General features: G+C 53.3%; 1 protein-coding gene across 12 annotated transcripts in view; it reads right to left on the bottom strand.

The window, feature by feature from the left end:
- Positions 1-9,615, bottom strand: part of LOC145535504 (granulocyte-macrophage colony-stimulating factor receptor subunit alpha-like) — a 29,733-nt gene extending 20,118 nt beyond the window's left edge. For 7 of the 12 annotated variants that reach the window (XR_014075442.1, XR_014075443.1, XR_014075444.1 and 4 more), the window contains exon 1: positions 2,917-2,994. Coding sequence is in view for 3 of the 12 variants with exons in the window: in XM_081563948.1 (XP_081420074.1) it covers positions 2,917-2,986 (70 nt within the window). In the remaining 9 variants the exon portion in view is untranslated. Of the gene's footprint in view, positions 1-2,916; positions 2,995-9,349 lie in introns of those variants that run through there. The other 5 variants (XM_081563953.1, XM_081563947.1, XM_081563945.1 and 2 more) reach the window with 1 other exon arrangement.
- Between the last annotated feature and the right edge of the window lie 10,203 nt (positions 9,616-19,818).

Here is a 19,818-nt window from a genome sequence, read left to right on the forward strand (position 1 = left end):
TCCTGCCTCCTTAAGGACAGGGACACCTGTCCACCAGCATACCCGGGGACAAGCACCCAGCCTCAGATGCCCGCCTGCACCCTCAACCCCGCTCCCCCCAGGGAACCTCACTTGCCATCACAGAGGGGGAAAACACAAAACAAGACAAAACCACCCACCAGACCGGTTCCAACGTTCCCACCTGACCGTCATCTCCTGTCCCCCTGCCCCAAGGGCCCCTCCCCCCGAGACCCTGCCCCAGCCAGACTTCGTCTTTCTTGGGGGTCTGCTGTCTGATCCCCCTGGGGGAGGGTTGTTTCCTGCAGTGGGGAGGGGGCATGCTTGCCAGCCCGCTGCACCCCGGAACCTCTCAGAGAGGACCGTCCTCCATCAACAGACGCCCCCGGCTCCTGCTGCCGCGCCTGGATTTTCACATCCGCAATTTGAGAAATGTCTGTGGTCTGAGCTTTGCTTAACGGGAGACGGGGTGGGGGGATGGGCCGTGGGTGCCGGGGCAGAGGTGGGGGAACCACAGCCTGACCCGTCTCCCCGCCTCCTCGGTGATGGCAGCACCTGCATTATCAAGCCCCCTGAGTCCCGCTTTCTCCCCCGAGGGGCACAGCGTCGTACCGGCCTCAGGGAGGTGGACGCGCAGAGGGGGCGCCCACGCGCCGACCCCCCCGGACTCATCGACACCCTTCACCCCAACTTCCCCACTAGCATCCTGTGCACTCAACTCCCGTCCGCTTCCTGCGCATCGTGATGGAGCAAAAACCAGAACCTGCTGTAACCCTGACTGAAAAAAAAGAGTTCTCATATAACACAAAGGGACACAGAAATCCACCCCCCAAAGTTGCTCGCTTTAAATAATCAGTTCATGGCAGACCCCGGCTCTTGGTCAAGAATTGTAAGAAAATCTCCGAAGGAGACTCTGCAATGAGCGTGATTATCGTAGCGCTGGAGAAGGCTCTTGAGAGTCCCTTGGACTGCAGGGAGATCCATCCTAAAGGAAGTCAGTCCTGAATATTCACTGATGCTGAAACTGAAGCTCCAGTACTTTGGCCACCTGATGCGAAGAACGGACTCACTGGACAAGACCCTGATGCTGGGAAAGATTGAAGGCAGGAGGAGAAAGGGATGACAGAGGATGAGATGGTGGGATGGCATCACTGACTCTATGGACATGGGTTTGAGCCAGCTCCGGGAGTTGGTGATGGACAGGGAGGCCTGGCGTGCTGCAGTCCATGCGGCCGCAGAGAGTCGGACACGACTGAGCGACTGAATAACAACATGATATGTCTCATTCAGCCAATCCCCGGTTTAACTGTCGCTCCCATCCTACGGGCACTTCCAGGAGCCTCACAGAGGTGATCAGAAGACCGAAATCCTCAGAAATCTCATCGCTGCTTCACTTAATTTTGCCCTCATTGCTTTTTTTTTTTAATCTGGGCTAAATTCACACGGAATGCAAGCCTGTGGGCTCAGCCGCTCACTCGCGTCTCTGCGACCCCATGGACTGCAGCCCACCAGGCTCCTCCGTCCATGGGGTTTTCCAGGCCAGAATACTGGAGTGGGTTGCCACTTCCTTCTCCAGGGGATCTTCCCGAACCAGGGATCGAACCTGCGTCTCCTGCATCGGCAGACGGATTCCTTAGCACTGAGCCACCCGGGAAGCCCCGTCTTGCAACTCAGTGACACTCAGCACATCCACAAAGCCTGGCTGCAGAACCTTCCGGTCTCCGCAAGGGAGACCTGTCCCCTTGAGCCGTCACCCTCCACCCCTCGTCCCCCGAACCCCTCCGAACACGCTCCCACTTTCTGCCTCCGTGGAGTCGCCCGTGCTGCTTTGCTTCCTATAAGTGGATCGCGTTGTCCTTTGCTTTTTCACGCCCGCTTTCCCTTCTTGTTTTGGCGATCACCAGGCCGCGCTTTCTTTCCCCATTTAAAGATTTCAGTTTTACAACCGTGTCGGCTGGACGGAGGGGACCGGCACTGTCTCTCAGATTCAGGACACGCCCTGGGGAGGGGGCTGGGTGACTGGGAAGCGGGTCCAAGGGGGACCCTTGCATGAGCTTGCCCATGGAGCTCACCGTGGTTTTAGGCGTGCCAGGGAGTGCGTGAGTGAAAGTCTCTCAGTCTTGTCTGACTCTTTGCGATTCCCTGGACTGTATGGGATTCTCCAGGCCAGAATACAGGAGTGGGTTGCCTTTCCCTTCTCCAGGGGGTCTTCCCGGCCCAGGAATCGAACCAGGGTCTCCTGCATTGCAGGCGGGTTCTTTACCAACTGAGCTACACAAAACGCAATGCCAGCGTCCCAGGCAACACCTGTCACCCCGACGGGCCCCCATCACCGCAGCACACACAGCTGGCAAACCCAAGTCTCGTTCCAATCGCCACAGGCACGGGCTGTCCCGGGGGACTACGAAGTCTCCCACCCCAACCTGGCCAACTCCCCGGGGCTCATTCGGACCTGAAAACGCAGCGCCCGCACGCTACCCCTCACCGCTCACACTGTCCGCCAGGGCGCCCCGCGTCCGAAAGGTTTTTCAGTGCACACCTTCAGGTTACCGAGGCTTCCCAAGTGCTGCACGCGGTACAAAATTCGCCTGCCCCTGCAGGAGACCCAGGCTTGACCCCTGGGTCAGGAAGATCCCCTGGAGGAGGGCACGGCCACCCACTCCAGGATTCTCACCTGGAGAATCCCACGGACAGAGGAGCTTGTCAGTGGGCTACAGTCCACGGGGTTGCAACGAGCCGGACACGACTGAAGTGACTTAGCACCCAGGACAGCACTTCTGTTCTGACCCACCTGGAGCACCAGCCGTCAAGGGCAGCAACAGAAGCAGGAAAATGACCCTTCCGAGGACCCCGGGGGTCAAGGGGGACCGGGTCACACCCCTCCCCTCCAGCACAGACCCCACGCGCGCGTCCGCCAACCTGCGTTCCCCATCGCTCGCTCTCCCGCGAGGCTTCCACGTCTGACCGCCCTGACGCCTCTCTTCCTCATCCGACAGTGACGGCCCGTGGACAGCACGACCAGACGCCTTCAGCTGTGTTCCTGTTTTCTCCTCCGCGATTCCCTCCCCTTGCCACGCCTGCCGCTAGCAGGAACTGGGACGGGTGGGTCCTGTGGGCTTCACACCCGCTCGCATCACTCGCGTGGAGGGGGTCGTCTTCTTAGAGCTGGACCCGACGCTTCACCAAGTCTTCTCAGAGCGGGTACCAGGCAGGGCTGGTCTCACTGACCACTTTCATTTGGTTTTTTTGAATTTTATTTATTTCATTTTTTGACTGTGCTGTGGTTTTCTTTCTTTCTTTCTTTTTTCAAAGTTTATATAGAGTCTGTATTAATATTGCGTGGCAGAGTATTTTCCCCTCTCCGTAGGCAGAATGGAGGCACAAACAGATACATTCAGTAGCTGTTAAATTGCAACTGTCTAGCTGTGGTGCACAGGCTTCTCCCTGCGGTGGCTTTTCCCAGGGCTTTTCCCCGGGATTCAGGAGTTGTGATGCGTGGGCTTAGTACGTGGGATATTTCCCCTGATCGGGGATCGAACCCCTGTCTGCTGCACCGGCAGGAGGGTTCTTTACCACTGAGCCCACCAGGGAAGCCTCTCAGCAACCATTTTCATCATAAATGTGCAGAGGGTCGTCTTCCCAAGAACTGGACTGGATGGTCCCCCGAGTCCACTCAGATCAGGTACCAGATTGGTCATCGCTGACATGGAGACAGTCATCTTCCCTAGGGCTGGACCGGATGGTTCCCAGAGTCCACTCAGATCACGTATCAGATTGGTCATCACTGACATGGAAACAGTCATCTTCCCAAGAACTGGACCGGATGCTTCTCCGAGTCCACTCAGATCGGGTACCAGGTTGGTCATCACTGACGTGGAAACAGTCATCTTCCCAAGAACTGGACCGGATGGTTCCCAGAGTCCACTCAGATCACGTATCAGATTGGTCATCACTGACATGGAAACAGTCATCTTCCCAAGAACTGGACCGGATGCTTCTCCGAGTCCACTCAGATCGGGTACCAGGTTGGTCATCACTGACGTGGAAACAGTCATCTTCCCAAGAACTGGACCGGATGGTTCCCAGAGTCCACTCAGATCACGTATCAGATTGGTCATCACTGACATGGAAACAGTCATCTTCCCAAGAACTGGACCGGATGCTTCTCCGAGTCCACTCAGATCGGGTACCAGGTTGGTCATCACTGACGTGGAAACAGTCATCTTCCCAAGAACTGGACCAGATGCTTCCCCGAGTCTACTCAGATCACGTATGAGATTGGTCATCACTGACATGGAGACAGTCACCTTCCCTAGAGCTGGACTGGATGGTTCCCGAGTCTACTCAGGGTGGACACCACGGTGGATCTTCGTGTCTTCAGTAGAGAACAATTCCCCTCTTTGCTGACGCTCAGAACCAGCCCACTTCTGCTCACTTCAATGCATCAGATCTTTCCTGAGTTTCCCAGGCTGGTGTGTCTAGGCAAGCTTGATACACCCAGATGAAGGCAAATAACTCAGGATCCAGGTAAGTGATAGGCTGATGTTCCTCAGGATCCCTTCTTTTTTTTTTAATTAAATTTTTTTTACAGTTGCTTTACAATGTCGTCTTCGTTTCTGCTGTAAAGCAAATTGGATCAGCCATATGTACACATTATCAGCCATATGTATACATTATCAGCCATATGTATACATTTGTTGTTGTTCAGTTGCTCAGTCGTGTCCGGCTCTGTGCAACCCCATGGACCATACCACACCCACCCACCCATTGATTCATCCATCTATCCATCCATCCATCCATCCATCTATCCATCTATCCATCTATCCATCCATCCATACATACATACATGTATCCATCCATCCATCCATCCATCCATCTATCCATCCATCTATCCATCCATCCATACATACATACATGTATCCATCCATCCATCCATCTATCCATCCATACATACATACATGTATCCATCCATCCATCCATCTATCCATCTATCCATCCATCCATCCATCCATCCATCTATCCATCCATCCATACATACATACATGTATCCATCCATCCATCTATCCATCCATCCATCCATCCATCCATTGATCCATATATCTACCTATCTATCCATCCACCCATCCATCTATTCATCCATCCACGTATGCACCTGTGGCTGTGGTTCACAGACGGGGAGGACTTTACCCTCCGAGGGGACGTATAACAGCGTCTGGAGACGTTCCGGCTGTGACAGCGATGGGGGCAGGGGGTGGCCCTGGCGTGCGGTGGGGGGAGACCAGGGACACTCCCCCACGCCCCACACAGGGCCCAGGACGCCCCCCTCAGAGCCTCATCCAGCCCCAGACCTCAGTGGGCTGAGGCTGACCAGCTCAGCGCAGGCTCTCGGCGACAGCACCTCTGCCCTCTCTGCAGACACCAGCTCCTCCCCACCCCCTCCTCTGCCCGAATCCCACTGTTTCCGCCCGTCCCAGACTCTCCTCTGGGTCAGGGAAGAGCAGGGGTCCTGGGGAAGCAGGGGTCAGCGCCTCTTTCAGACAAAAACGGAGGTGTGGGCGGCAGGACCTCAGTGAGCCCGCGTGCAGGGGAGGCTGGAGCCCACGGAGTTATAACATCGATTTTCCCAGAAAAGAAACCAGACAGCGGGAGACGCGTTTCCAAACAACCAGTCAAGGTTTCTCAATTTCCTGACGGGCTGAGCGGGGGAGGGGGGCCTCACACTCAGGGCGGGGGATGGGACAGCTGGCTTCACTTCCGCCCAGGCTCCGGGGCAAAGATCTTCAGGCAACAGGAAGGCTTGCGCTGGTTTTTTTTCCTCTTTTTTTTTAGGTTTCATTTTATCTCTTATTATTATCATCGGCCATACAAGAGGACGAGATCTTAGTTCCCTGACCAGGAATCGAACCCAGAACCCCTCCTAAAGGGCAAGCTCCCAGTCTTAACCAGTGGACCGCCAGGGAAGCCCCCATCTTAGTGTTTTTTAATTGGAGTAGGAAAGTGCAGTGAAAATATTAGTTGCTCAGTCGTGTCCGACTCTCTGCGACCCCGTGGACTGTAGCCCCCTGCCAGGGTCCTCAGTCCGTGGGATTCTCCAGGCAAGAACCCTGGGGTGCGTTGCCATGCCCTCCTCCAGGGAATCTTTCCAATTCAGCGGTCGAACCCGGGTCTCCTGCACTGCAGGCAGATTATTTACCGTGAGCCACCAGAGACGCCCAAAGGAAGTATAGCTGACTACTGATACTGTGTTAGTCTTAGCTGTACAGCAAAGTGATTCGGTAACATACATATATAGATAAATACACGTGTATTTTTTTCAGATCCATTTCCCCTATAGCTTATTACATGACGGTGAATATAGTTCCCTGTGCTACAGAGCAGGCCTTTGTTGTTTATTTATTTCATATATAGTCGTGTGAACCTGTGACTATCCAACTCCTATAGCTGTGAAAAGAAGAGAAGCGAAAAGCAAAGGAGAAAAGGAAAGATATTCCCATCTGAATGCAGAGTTCCAAAGAATAGCAAGGAGAGATAATAACGCCTTCCTCAGCGATCAATGCAAGGAAATAGAGCAAAACAACAGATTGGGAAAGACTAGAGATCTCTTCAAGAAAATTAGAGATACCAAAGGAACATTTCATGCAAAGATAGGCTTGATAAAGGACAGAAACGGTATGGACCTAACAGAAGCAGAAGATGTTAAGAAGAGGTGGCAAGAATACACAGAAGAACTGTACAAAAAAGATCTTCATGACCCAGATAATCACGATGGTGTGATCACTCACCTAGAGCCAGACATCCTGGAATGTGAAGTCCAGTGGGCCTTGGAAAGCATCACTACGAACAAAGCTAGCGGAGGGGATGGAATTCCCCTCCAAGCAACCTTGGAGTCCATCCACTGATGGGTAATAGAGAAGGTGTGGTCCACATATACAATGGAGTATTACTCAGCCATGAAAAAGAATGAAACGATGCCATTGGCAGCGATACAGATGTAAACAGAGATGATCATACTAGTGGAATAAGTCAGACAGAAAAAGACAAATATCATATGATATAGCTTATATGTGGAATCAAAAAAAAAAGACATAAATGAACTTACCTATGAAGCAGAAACAGACTCATAGACATACAGAACACACTTGTGGTTGCCAAGCGCTGATAAACCGGGAGTTTGGAATTTACAGATACCCACTGCTATATGCAAAATAGATAACATACAAGTACAGTGTGGGGAACCATACACAATGCCTTATATAAAATGTATAGAAGCAATGGTTTACTGTACAGGGAACAGTATTAAAATCCTGTAACAACGTTTACGTGAAGTCACTCGATCGTGTCCGACTCTCTGCAACCCCACGGACTGTAGCCCGCCAGGCTCCTCCGTCCATGGCATTCTCCAGGCAAGAGCACTGGAGTGGGCTGCCATTTCCTTTTCCAGGGGATCTTCCCAACCCAGGGATCGAACCGGGTCTCCCACAATTGCAGGCAGCCTCTTTACCGTGTGAGCCACCAGGGAAGCCTATAATGGAAAATAATCTGGAATATATATATATATATTTGTATTTATATATGCATATATATAATGCTTAAAGTCAGAAGACATAAGTAAGACCTACTCTTAAAAATTTAACACCGAGGCCTTCCTTGGTGGCTCAGTGGTAAAGAAACCGCTGCCAAAGCAGAGGAGACGGGTTCAATCCCTGGGCAGGGAAGATCCTACATGCCACAGAGTAACCTAGCACACGTGCCCCAAGCACTGAACCTGCGCTCTAGAGCCTGTGAGCTGCACCTAGAGGGACCCTGCGCACAGCAACAAAGACCCAGCCCAGCCAAAAATTACATTTATTAATGTTTAAAAGAAAACCCACCCTGGGAAGCAACCTCAGCGTCCACCAACAGAGGAGTGCATAAAGAAGACACGGTCCGTATACACAGTGGAATATTACTCAGCCATGAAAAAGAATGAAATGATGCCGTTCGTAGCTACAGAGGTGGACCTAGAGCTGATCACACTAAGGGAAGTGAGTCAGGCAAAGTCAGGCAAACATCACATGGTATCACTTGGATGTGAAATCTAAAATATGACACAAACGAACTTATCTCCGAATCAGACTCACAGACGTGCAGAACAGATTTGCGGTTGCAAGTCGGGGGTTGGGGGATGGGGTAAATTACGAGATGGGGATGGACGTATACACTATATGTATTTACTATACGTATTTACTATACGTAAAATAGATAACCAGCAAGGACCTCCTGCATACCACCGGGACTTCTAGTCAATATCTCATACGGGGGTGGTGGTTTAGTCTCTCAGTCGTGTCCGACTCTTTGCGACCCCCTGGACTGTAGCCCACCAGGCTCCTCTGTCCGTGGGATTCTCCAGGCAAGAATGCTGGAGTGGGTAGCCTACCCCTTCTCCGGGGGATCTTCCTGACCCAGGGATCGAACCGGGGTCTCCTGCATTGCAGGCAGATTCCTTACCGACTGAGCTACAAGGGAAGCACAAGTATGTCGTATAAAATATGCAAAAGCAAGGATTTACTTTATAACACAGGGAAATACGTTCATATCTTGCCATAACCTACAATGGAAAACAATTTGAAAAAAAATACATTATCTATAGAAAGCTGAAGGTCAGTAGACATAGGTAAGAACCATTCTTAGAAAGGTAAGAGCTGGGACTTCCCTCCTGGTCCAGTGGCTAAAACTCTGAGCTCCCAGTGCAGGGGGCCTGGGTTCGATCCTTGGTTCAGGGAACTAGACCCCACAGGTAGCAACTAAAGATCAAAGAGCCCGCCTGCCACAACTAAGGCTTGGCACGGCCAAATAAACTAATACTGCAAAAATAAAAAATAGGTAAGACTCTGGCTTCCTCCCCTTCTGCCCTGCTTTGCAGAAAGAACAGAAAAGCCTCCACAGACATTAAAGACGTTACAGAAAGCTCGGAGAGCAACCCACAGGGGAAGGGAGGGTCAAACAAACATCACCCGGAGTAAACGCTGGGCGGAAGAAAGACGGGGAAGAATGCAGGGCACAGCATGCACCTTCAATGATAGCCAGGGGCGTCCCTGGTGGCTCAGTGGTAAACAATCTGCCTACCGGTGCAGGAGACACCGATTCACTCCCTGGTCCAGGGAAAAAAAAAAAAACCCTCATTCCATGAACCCCAAGTACGCCCGCGCACCCCAACAAAGAGGTTGCACCCCAGGTTGCACACCCCCCCAGCCACCCCACCCTGCCCGCCTCAACTAGAGAAAAGCCCGCGTGTGCAGCAACTGCAGACCCAGCGTTAGCCCAAAATACACACATCAGTGAAATGCTTAAAGGAACAAGGCGACCTCCTTACCTGCAGCCCCCGGAGACGCGTAGTCCAGGACTTAGTCTCGTGCTGGGCGGTCCCTCCACGGGGACGGCCACCCCTGAGCTGCCCCCCGGGGAGACGTGCCTGGCCCATCATCTCGTCGCCCTGGAGCCTCCCGGGTGCTAGACCGCAGGCCCCGCGCCCCTCGCCGCCCCAGGCTCACGTCTCTGCCTCCTCTGTCCTCTGTGGAGGGCAGCTCTCCCGGAGGAAGGAATGGCCCCAGGCCGCACTTTGCTCGCCGGGAACGCGGCGACGGAGCACGCCTGCGCGCCTGCGCTAGTGTGCAAGGAGCGCTGCTGACCCCTACTGACCGAAACTTCCAGATTCCGTGCTGGCACCAGCCTTCACTGGGAGGACGGATGCTGAAGCTGCAGCAACTCCAGCCCTCTGGCCCCCTGATGCAAAGAACTGACTCGTTGGAAAAGACCCTGATGCTGGGAAAAGACTGAAGGCAGGAGGAGAAGGGGACGACAGAGGATGAGACGGTTGGATGGCATCACCGACTCGACGGACATCAGTTTGAGCAAGCTCCGGGAGTTGGTGATGGACAGGGAGGCCTGGCGTGCTGCAGTCCAGGGGGTCGCAAAGAGTCAGACATGACTGAGAAACTGAACAGAAACTATTCTACCCACACTGACTAAAGCACCCTCCGCCTTCTGACTTAGCAAACCCTGAGCTGCCCCGAAAGCCTGTGCCCTCTGGTCCCGCCGGATGGAGCTGGGCAGGGTCAATCCCCACTCCAGGCTCTTTGAGCTGCTGAGGTAGCGGGGGTCTTGGTGCGGTTTGGAAGTTTTCGTCGCTAGGGGTCAGTAGCGCTCTCTGCAAGCCCGATCCAGGCCAGCTGGCGTCCAAGGAGTTGCTGCCCTTGAACGGGGCCTCCCATAGGCACGAATATCAGAAACTCATCTTTGGCCAAGCAGGAGTGTTCTTAGGGCTGGGTGTAAGGAGCGTGGGGTTTCTATGAGCCCACTCACCCTGCTGAGACGGTAAAGAACCCACCTGCCAACGGAGGAGACGTGGGTTCGATCCCTGGGTCGGGAAGATCCCCTGCAGGAGGGCCTGGCAACCCACTCCAGTATTCTTGCCTGGAGAATCCCATGGACAGAGGAGCCTGGCGGGGGCTACAGCCCGCAGGGTTGTAAAGAGTCAGACACGACTGAGTGACTGAGTAAGCAATACACTCCCACCCCCTGAGTGTGGGAGAGGTGTCACTGGGCGCAGGGGTCATGCTGGAATGGGGGAGTGGTTCTCAGAACGCCTACAACCCAGATTCTCCTTCAAATGCAAAAGCTGTTCTTCTCTGCTTAGAGCAAGCTCAGGGAGTTGGCGATGGACCGGGAGGCCTGGCGTGCTGCAGTCCACGGGGTCGCACAGAGTCGGACACGACTGAGCCACTGAACTGACTGATTCTTCCCTGGGTTGCACTCTGATGCAAACACAGGAGACAAACCGTTGGCCTCTGGGTCCTCAGGTTTCCAAGCTCAGCCAGAGACCACCGCCCAGCCCCCCCAGGGACCGGTGTGAGACCACCTGAGGGCACAGACAGTGAAAGTGAAAGTGTCAGTCCCTCAGTCGTGTCTGACTCTGTGCGACCCCATGGACTGTAACCCGCCAGCCTCCTCTGTCCATGGGATTCTCCAGGCCAGAATTCTGGAGTGAGTCGCCATTCCCTCCTCCAGGGGATCTTCCCCATCCAGGGACTGAACCGCATCTCCTGCATTGTGGGCAGATTTCCCCCTGAGCCACCAGGGAAGCACAGAGTCAGTCACAAAGAAGTCCCGATCAAATGGAGCCCGGGCCACCCACTGTGCACCACCCCCACCCCCAAGGAAGCCTCCTTTTTTAAAAAAAAGAAATTATTTAATTTTTACTTGAAGCATAATTGCTTTACAGAATTTTGCTGTTTTCCGTCAGACATCAACACGAATCAGCCATAGGTGTACCCACATCCCCTCCTGCTTTATTCAGATTTTTTTTCTTCCACACCAGGCAACTCGTCCCCGCCCATCAGAGCCGAAGGCAGAAATAACTGCAGATTTTTTTTTCCAGGTGGTTGCAGAACCAGCTCACTCACATTTTTTTTTTTTTTTTTTAATTTAAACAGGAGATTAGCGTGCTTATCTGCCGGGCTTATCTCCATTGTTGCTGCAGTTTCGGAAACCCCCTCCCAACCCCCAGGAGCTTCTGTTCCTGGAAAAAATTTAAAAAAACAAGGTAATTGGTGGGGAGAGGTTAGATGCAGGAGAGATTGGGGCGGGGGCGGGGTGGGGTCGTTGCTCTCTGCCTCTCGGAGGTGAGAGGGCATCTGGAAGCGCCCGGCTCTGCCCGGGGTCTGCGTGACCCCCCCAAGGCCCCGGCTTGATCTCTCCGGGCACTGATGTGTGTTCGCTGTTGTTTTTCCCGGCCGTGTGTGTGTCTCATTTGTGCATCTTGTCCAACGATTAGGATGTGAGTCTGAGGGAGCTCCGGGAGTTGGAGATGGACAGGGAGGCCTGGCGCGCTGCAGCCCATGGGGTCGCAGAGAGTCGGACGCGGCTGAGCGACTGGACTGTGTCTCTCTCTCTCTCTCAAGGACCGGGAGAAGAGATAAGTTTTCAGTGCTCTTGCACTTTCCTGCTCAGATCTGTTGTGTACTGGCAGCTTTAGGGTCACTGGATTTCTGAGGACACCCAGGCTCACTCCAGGGACACCCCCCTCCCACTCAGCCCAGCTTCCCATCTCCCACCCAAGAGACCCTCTAGTCACCCGGGCTTTCTACACTCACCCCCAGAGACCCCCACTCCTTCCAGATTTCTGTGGCTGATCTCAGAGACCCTTGGGCTCACCCCACACTTCCACCAATCACCTCTGACATCCCCATTCACCCCAAATTTCCATCTCACCCTAGACATCCTCACTCACCCCAGATTGCCACCACTCACCCTAAAGACCCCGATTCACCCCACATTGGTATCCATCACCCGGGGAGTAACCCCACTCACTCCAAATTCCTTTTGGTGGTGTAGTCACTAAGTTGTGTCCGACTCTCTGCGACCCATGGGACTGAGCCTGCTCTGTCCATGGGATTCTCCAGGCAAGAACCTGGAGTGGGTAACCATTCCCTTCTCCATTCCTTCACCCAGACACCCTGCACTCACTTCAAACGTCCATCATTCATTCCAGATCTGAGCCCTCCCCGTTTGCCCTAAATTTCCATCCATCACCCCCAGAGAACCATCCTCAGTCACCCCAAATTTCCATCCCTCATCCCTCAAGAACCTTAAGATCACCCCAGATTCTTCACCACTCTGCCCAAAGACTTCTGCAAGACCATCCCCGATTTCTATCAACCACCGCAGAGACCCCAGAATCACCCCCGATTTTTCCACCCCTCAGACACAGTCCCTGAGCCTCGATGACAAGTCCCAGGACAGGAAAGACAGGGTCCCTCACGGGGAGGGGCTCTGTGTCAGCAACTCAGCGTCTGCTTGAGCAACCTGCCTCCACCTCAGGGCTTCATTAAACAGCCCCGGGGTTTGTAGAGGAGCCTGGTGGGCTACCGTCCATGGGGACGCAAGCAGTCGGACACGTCTGAGCGAGCAAGCACATGCCACACACAGGTCTTAGAGGGCCTGCGTGATGCCATCTCTCGATCCATAGATGAATTCGGCTACCTTTCTAAGGGCTGTGTTGCTGTTTAGCAGCTAAATCGTGTCTAACTCTTGTGCCAACCCATGGACTGCAGCCCGCCAGGCTCCTCCGTCCATGGGATTCTCCAGGCAAGGATACTGGAGTGGGTTGCCATGCCCTCCTCCAGGGGATCTTCCCGCCCCAGGGATCAAACCCAGGTCTCACGCACTGCAGGCCGATTCTTTACCGTCTGAGTCACTACGGAAGCTCTAAATTTTAGGTGCTTCACTCTGGTGAATAACCCAGGCATTTAGCGCTTCATTTCTACTTACCGTCGTCTGCATGGAGCTTGCAAGTGCCTGTCAGCTCACTAGCCCTGCAAAGAGTCCCAGGACCAAGCCAGACAGGGCGGTGTGTAGGTTGGGGTTGGGAGCCGGGGCGGGGAGTAGGTGATGGACTTTCGGGGGGAAGGGAAGGACACAGCCACCCAGTGTTTTTTTCCAAGCCTGGAGTGCAAAAGTTCGAAGGGTCGCCCGGGAATTCCTGAAAACCCTCTCTCAGTACACAGACGGAGCCCTCTCTGAGTGCTTTTAAAGGTTACAAAAGCTGGTTTCCCAAAAAGTCAGCCTCAGTCAGCAGTGACTCCCTGGAGGGCTATTTCCTGGGGTAAAATATCCACTTTCAACTTATTTTATAGTTACTGAATCTCGGGCTGGAATTTCAATCACTGATATACAAGAAAACGGAAATGTATCCCGCAGTATATGTGTCGTGAAGAAGGGCTTATGTGTAATTTTTTTTTGTCCGCGCTTACAATGCTACCGAAGCAGGCAGGAAGGCACAGGGCTAACTGGGCTCTGGAGCTGCTAGGAACGTGCTTCGCGCTGTTGGAGGAATATTCTGGGTGTTCCAGCCGCCAACTCAGGAAGAAGGAAAGACACATGTCGTGATCACAGCAACAGCAAAGGAAAAAAGTGTGACTTTCTGGGAAAAGGATCGTGAAGTTTTCAGGCAGTTTAGAGCATCAGACTTTTCACTTGTGGGGGCAGGCCCGACTTTGTGTCGACAATTCGGTGACGGGTGTCTTTTTTTTTCCTTTAAATTATAGTTGAGAGTCCCTTTTGGACTGCAAGGAGATCTGACCAGTCCGCGCTAAAGGAAGCCAGTCCTGAATATTCATTGGAAGGACTGATGTCGAAGCTGAAACTCCAATCCTTTGGCCACCTGAAGGGAAGAGCTGACTCATTTGAAAAGACCCCGATGCTGGGAAAGATTGAGGGCGGGAGGAGAAGGGGGTGACAGAGGATGAGACGGTTGGATGGCATCACCGACTCGATGGACATGAATCTGAGCAAACCGCAGGAGATGGTGATGGACTGGGAGGCCTGGTGTACTACAGTCCATGGGGTCACAAAGAGTCGGACACGACTGAGCAGCTGAACAACAGCTCCATAGTACATTTACAATGTTGTGCTAATGTCTGCTGTATAACAAACGATTCATATATACATATATATATAAGTACTTATATATATATACTTTTTCATATTCTTTTCCTTTGTGGTTTATCATAGGATATTATAGGTCCCTGTGCTCTACAGTAAGATCTTGTTGATTATCCATCCTATATATACATATATATATATATATTTATATAGTAGTCTGACCTGTTCCCTTCTCCAGGGCATCTTCCCGACCCAGGAGTAGAACACAAGCCTCCTGCATTGCAGGCGGATTCTTTACTGCCTGAGCCACCAGGGAAGCCCAGGTTTGCAGCTGCTAACCCCTAAACTCCCAACACTTCCCTCTCCTGTCTTCCGGGGAGGTGATATCTTTCAGGAAAGTAGTGGACGTTGTGCAGGGAAAGTGAACATGAGCTTGAAACAGACCAGCAGCCAGGGGCATGTTTTGAAAAGCCTGCGGGTTCCCAGATACCCCACCGCCCAGGAACGGGGTCTGAAGCTCTGACGGGCAGGCTGCTGGGTTTGAGTCTGCCGTATCTTCCCACGGACCGACCAGCTTTGGGCTCCTGTCTCTGCAACCTCACATGGGCTCCTGGTGCAATGCCACCCCCAGCCCCCGCTCATGTGCCCGTGAGTCAGGACCGTGGGTGGCAGGGGATATTTGTAGAAATCACTCCGCTGGGCATGATCCGCGACCACGGAGTTAGACGTGGCCGCGACTCCAGAGCAGGTGACACACGCCCACGCATGCACACAGCTGCACCCCCGCCCGGTGCCCCACGGCCGGTCCTCGGAGGCACATCTGCCGCAAAGGGGAAGTAGGGGACACGGACAGTGAGCTAGAAAGACCCCGTGGCTTACGCAGGACATGTGCATGCTGAGTCACTTCAGGCGTATCTGATTCTCTGCGACCCGGTGGACTGCAGCCCGCCAGGCTCCTCTGTCCACAGGATGCTCCAGGCAAGGATCCCGGAGTGAGTTACCATGCCCTCCTCCAGGGGATCTTCCCCACCCAAGGATCGAACCCGCATCTCCTGTGTCTCCTGTATCGGCAGGCGGGTTCTTTACCACAAGTGCCTCCTGGGAAGCCCACGTAAGCTCTGTGCCAAACAAAAGGACGAACTTTAGACACGGCAGGCCATGGAAGGTCACCCTTCTGCTGTTTTACAAACTACGGAGATGTTAGAGTTGCTGGCTTTTCCTACTGTTGGTCTTTTCCTTCTGTGTTTGGGTCCTTTGCCTGAAACAGGGACTTACCAGGTGGCTCAGTGGTAAAGATACCTGCCTGCCAATACACGAGACCTACGTTCGATCCTTGGGTCGGGAAGATCCCCTGGAGAGGGGCATGGCAACCCACTCCAGGATTCCTGCCTGGAGAATCCCATGGACAGAGGAGCCTGGCGGGCTGCAGTCAGGGGGTCACCCAGAGTCGGACGCGACTCAGAGACTAAACAACAAGATTAATGACGTCAGGCACATATGTACCTGGGTATTCAGAGCATCGCTCTCATCACACACTGATAGCCATCAGTGTGTCAGTGAACATATATCGATGTCAATCTAACGGGCGTGGCATGCCGGACCGACGGTGGCTGTTAATACCAGGGGAAACTCGCCGTGTGGGGGAAAGGACGCGAATGGGGAAGCCCTGTACTTCCCTCTCAAGTTGGCTGCAAACGTAAAAGTGCTCTAAAAATACAGTCTATACGGAAGAGAAAGACGCCCCCTCTGGGGGCTCCCTCCGCCCCCTTCCCCCTTGTGACCATGAATCTGCTGGGCTACTGTCTGCAGCGCGTCCAGAGAACACGTAAGTGTTCCTCCTGCGTGTTACCGATCGGGGCGGGGTTGGGGGCAGGGAGAGACGGCAGAGGTGCGAGTCTGGTTCCTTCCAGAGGAAGCACATTTGCTGTTTTTGCTGTTGAGTCACCAAGTCCCATCTCAGTCTCTGAGATCCCGTGGACTGCAGCCCACCAGGCTTCCCTGTCCTTCACCATCTCCCGGAGCTTGCTGAAACTCATGCCCATTGAGTCGGTGATGCCAGCCAACCATCTCATCCTCTGTCGTCCCCTTCTCCTCCCGCCTTCAATCTTTCCCAGCATCAGGGTCTTCTCCAATGAGACAGTTCTTCGCATCAGATGGCCAAACTATTGGAACTTCAGCCTCAGTCCTTCCAAAGAATATTCAGGGTGGGTTTCCTTTAGGATGGACTGGTTGGATCTCCTTATAGCCCATGTGAAGGAGCCCAACTTTGAGGAGGCGTGAGGTGACCTAGGATGCCACATCCAGAGAGCATGGCAGGAAAAAAAAGAAAGAGATCCTGCATCTTGTCAGTCACCCCTCCACACCTGGAACCCCTCTTTCTCTTTGCCAGTTCTCCGCTTGGCTAACCCAGAACTCTGAAAGTGAGTGAAGTCTCTCAGTCGTGTCCGACTCCTTGTTACCCTGTGGACTATAGCCCGCCAGGCTCCTCCGTCCATGGAATTTTCCAGGCAGGAATACTGGAGTGGGTTGCCATTTCCTTCTCCAGGGATCTTCCCGACCCAGCAATTGAACCTGGGTCTCCCACATTGCAGGCGGATTCTTTATCATCTGAGCTACCGGGGAAGCCCTGACTCTAAAGATCATGCTTAATACAGCTTGACTTTTTTTTTCTTTAGTATTTGTTTATTGTCGATGTTTGAGAGAAAGCAACAAAATTCTGTAAGGCGGTTAAAAGTGAAGTGAAGGTCACTCAGTCGTGTCCGACTCTTTGTGACCCCATGGACTATACACTCCCTGGAATTCTCCAGGCCAGAATACTGGAGTGGGTAGCCGTTCCCTTCTCCAGGGGGGTCTTCCCAACCCAGGGATGGAACCCAGGTCTCCAGCATTGCAGATGGATTCTTTACCGGCTGAGCCACCAGGGAAGCCCAAAGCAGTTAATCTTCAATTAAAAAAATACAGGTTTATCTTTACTCGTCTGCGTCGGAGCTCACTTTTGGCACTGACGCTCTTCACTCGGGCGCGAGGGGAGTTGGGTCGTCTCGACGTGCCGGCTGCCTTGCTCCAGCATGAGGGATCCTAGTTCCCCGCCCAGGGATGGAGTTAGGCGGGAGAGAGGTGTGTGCTGGGACTGCAAAGCGGTTGACGCACCCACACACACCCTCGAAGCTGCAGCCCCGCCCGGCTCCCCACGGCCGGTTCCGAGACACGGCTGCCACAAAGGGGAAGCGGTGGACAGGGAAAGCGAGGTGCATCCCTTGCAGGGCAAAGCGGGGTTCTTAACCACCAGCCCACCAGGGAAATTCCAGTGTACAGATTTCTTGGGGGGGTGCGGCGGAAAATAACAGATTCCCTTTCAGGGTGTTCTCATCGAATAGTGCTGGCTGGTCAACCCCACTTCAGGACCGCTTTCTGGTTCGCTTCTTCCAGGAGCTGCTGTGAGTCCTTCCGTCTTGCTGGATATCCATCTCTCCCCTTCCACCTGCTTCTTCTAAGCCTCCTGCCTTACTAGGGCTCCTCCAGGCCAAAGGGGCTCCACGGGCTACTTCTCAGCTGTGGGATTCGAATACGCCACACCCAAAAGATGACATTTTTTGTGTGTCAAGATTGTTTTAAGCTGAAGCCCTTTGAACTGCAACAGACGCAGGGGGAGAAAAAAAGTCTTCTTGGAGCTTCCCTATCTGATCAAAAGCAGCAATTTCTGAGAAATAGCGCTCCATGAATACCTCTACAGGGTGGGTGTACTCCCAGGTGGGAGAAGACTGTAAAAACCCCCACCCCCAACCCCCAAATTCCATCTCCAGGGCAATTTTGCAGCCGTGAAGGAGGTGGAAAATTCACTCTTGTCTGTGTAAACAAATGGTGTCACACTCTCTCGTCTCCTGTTTGTTCTGGAAACGCACTTATGTGTCTAAAAGCGGTTTGTTTTCCCCTGAGTGGGCTTCACCCACCTCCCCATCACCTGCTGAGTTAGGCATGCTGTTGCTGGTCAGTCACTCAGTCACGTCCGAATCTTTTGCGACCCCATGGACCGCAGCCCACCAGGCTCCTCCGTCCGTGGGATTTCTCAGCCAAGAATACTGGAGTGGGTCGCCGTTGTCTTCTCCAGGGGATCTTCCCAACACACGGATCAAACCTGCACGTCCCGCATTGGCAGGCAGATTCTTCGCCACTGAGCCACCTGGGAAGCCCAAGTTAGCTACACAAACCCCAAACTCTCACCATTCCTTGGAATTACTCATCACCGAATTTCCCCGCCCCCCGCCCCCATGTATGCATGCTGAACATGTAAACTCTGCTTTCTTCTTTCCTACAAACCCATCTTCTGTCTATTTAATTTGCAGGGGCACAGGGACAGAATCTAAGAGGACAGAGGGAAAAGATTTTTTTTTTTTTCTTTTTTCCCTTCCTTCCCCTTCTTGGATCTTTCCATCTCTGAAAGAGCCAATCCTCTTTCTTAGCCCAGAATCTTACAGAACTGTGTTTCACTCGTGCCTGCCCGTGCAGTGCCCTTTCTCCGACGCACTCGTACCCTTTCCATCATTACGGTTTGGGCACCCGAAGGAAGTGTGTGGAGGGTCGCCCAGCCTCTTGAATCTGACACGATATCAGGCTACTGAAGAGTCTTGGAGCTCAGCAAAGAAGGAGGCTCCTTTGACCTGGAAATCAAGGTAGCATTTGCCACCCTCAGCTATCTGAATGGGGCTCCCACGGAGATGGGTTTTTCCGTGCAGTCAGAGGACAGGCCAGGTTGTAGGGAACAGGTGGACTTTCGGTCCGTTGCAGCCACTTGGACACCAGACAGAAGGTCCAAGCTTACGGCTTCGGTGGCACCTGTGTGAGCTTCCCGGCTTGGTCGTGGCACAGCACCACAGGCAGGGTGGCTGGAAACAGCAGAAATGTATCGTCTGGAAGTTCTGGGAGCCAGGAGTCCAAAATCAAAGCGTCAGCAGGGTGGGTTCCATGCGCTTAAGAGGTTGTGTACCCGGCGGAGGGAGGCCCCAGAGCTTAACGTTGTAACGGTCTGGCCAAGACAGTTAAGAGGTTGTCTTTTCTCTGCCTTGAGATGTAGGCATTGTGCACTGGCCCGGGTTTGATCCCCGGGTCGGGAAGATCCCCTGGAGGAGGGCATGGCAACCCACTCCAGTATTCTTGCCTGGAGAATCCCACCGATAGAGGAGCCTGGCGGGCTACAGTTCATGCGGTCGCAAAAGAGTTTGACACCAATGAGGGACTGACACAGCATGGTCTACCCGTCAGTCCTGAAAGAAATCAACCCTGGATACTCATTGGAAGGACTGATGCTGAAGCTGAAACTCCAACACTCTGGCCACCTGATGCGGAGAGCTGACTCATTGGAAAACACTGTGATGCTGGGAAAGATTGAAGGTGGGAGGAGAA

This window comes from Giraffa tippelskirchi, chromosome X (genome assembly GCF_054371585.1).
Source record: "Giraffa tippelskirchi isolate mGirTip1 chromosome X, T2T-mGirTip1v1.2.pri, whole genome shotgun sequence".
NCBI classification, from domain to species: domain Eukaryota; kingdom Metazoa; phylum Chordata; class Mammalia; order Artiodactyla; family Giraffidae; genus Giraffa; species Giraffa tippelskirchi.